This window comes from Salvia miltiorrhiza, chromosome 6, assembly GCF_028751815.1.
Source record: "Salvia miltiorrhiza cultivar Shanhuang (shh) chromosome 6, IMPLAD_Smil_shh, whole genome shotgun sequence".
In the NCBI taxonomy this organism is placed as follows: Eukaryota; Viridiplantae; Streptophyta; class Magnoliopsida; order Lamiales; family Lamiaceae; genus Salvia; species Salvia miltiorrhiza.
The window spans coordinates 13,680,525-13,682,166 of record NC_080392.1 but is presented as its reverse complement, the minus strand read 5'-3'; the positions used below and the strand labels follow the sequence as shown (position 1 = coordinate 13,682,166).

Here is a 1,642-nt window from a genome sequence, read left to right as displayed (position 1 = left end):
GAAAATTGCGTGGGTCAACTGGGAAAGAGTGTGCCGGTGCAAAGATGACGGTGGGCTCGGAGTGAGAGACATCGAAGTGTTTAATATAGCTCTTTTATGCAAATGGTTTTGGAGATTTGCTAAAAATCATAATGTTCTGTGGGCTAGAGTGCTTAGGTCTAGATATGGGGATTTTTCTGTCGGGAATAGGGATTCGAGTAATATGAATCTTCATTCTTTATGGTGGAGGGATTTGAATCATGTTCTTACAGGGGATGAGGGAAAGCTGTTCTGTCAAAATCTCTCTTTTAAGTTAGGAAATGGCCTATCAGCTCTTTTTTGGGACGACCCGTGGTTCGAAGGGGGGATCCCGTTCAGGAGTAAATTTAAAAATCTTTTTGGTTTGTCTATTCAAAAAAACTTTAAGGTTGGTGAGATGGGTATGGTGAAAGAAGGGAAGTGGGTCTGGGAGTTTGGGTGGAAAAGAATATTTAACAATGTTGAGTTTGTAGAATTTGTGGATTTGTGGCTTTGTTTGTGCAGGGTGTTTATTCGACCTGGCTTGGCTGATTCTATTGCTTGGAATAGCTCGCGGTCAGAAATCTTCACAACAAAAGAGATGTACACAATCCTTCACAATAGCCGGCAATCCATGGAGACCACCCCGAATGCTCTTAAGGACATATGGCATAAATGCATTCCCTGCAAAGTGTCCTCCTTTGTTTGGAAAGCTCTTCAAGATAGAATTCCAACGAGAGAGAACCTGTTGAAGAGAAGAATTTTTCTCGAGAATAATTGTTACAGCTGTCCCCTTTGCCCTGCTCTCTTTGAGTCTACTGACCATATTCTGATCTCGTGCGCTTACTCGAACCAGGTTTGGAAGGCCATCTATAAATGGCTGAATTTCAGCTATATCCCCCAGTCATCTATCTTGGATCACTTCTGTGAATTTGTTGAGAAAGGAGGGAATAAGGTTGGAAAAGCAATTTGCACCATGATTTGGCAATGTGCTTGTTGGAAGATTTGGAAATTCAGAAATGCCAAAGTGTTCAAAGATGAAAGCTCTAATAGTTCTAGAACGGTGGATGAAATCATTTTCTGCACGTGGAGATGGTTAAAAGCCAAGAATCCAAATCATTTTTATTACTCTTCCTTTGAGTGGATGATGGATCCTGTTAGCTGCTTTCCGACAAAAATTGCTTGAGTCTTGTTCGTTTGTTGGGTGAAGTTTTCGGGTTGGTGATTCTTTGTTTTTTTTTTTTTTTTTCTTGTGTTTTGAGATTGGTGTGTTGTTTAGTGACTGTATCTGTACTCTACTTTTTGGGGATGAGTACCGCTGGTACTCTTCTACATTTGTGTTTATTAATGAATTTATTTACTTTTCAAAAAAAAAAGGTATATTAAAAGTCAAACAATTCTCCTCTTTTTTCCTCCAAAGTGGCGGCTAGGTGGAGTGATAAAAATTAGGGAATTAAGAATCCCTTAAGAAGGCCTCCTAATCACCCCACAAATGGGCTTCGGTCCCTAATCAAAACAAGGCCCCAAAAATTAATTAAAAACAAGAGTTTTGGGCTAAATAAATTCTAAACAATTAATCTCAAGCCCAATCTCCAAACATCTTCAAAATCCATGTAATTCTTCATCAAAAGCTCAATTTCCACCA

At 39.3% G+C, this 1,642-nt stretch overlaps 1 protein-coding gene across 1 annotated transcript; it reads left to right on the top strand.

Annotated features, from left to right (window-relative positions):
* Nucleotides 1-415: 415 nt before the first annotated feature.
* On the top strand, nt 416-1,183 carry LOC130990529 (uncharacterized). Its single transcript, XM_057914757.1, has one exon. It carries the CDS (start codon nt 416-418, stop codon nt 1,181-1,183), a length of 768 nt encoding a protein of 255 aa, XP_057770740.1.
* The last annotated feature ends 459 nt before the right edge of the window (nt 1,184-1,642 follow it).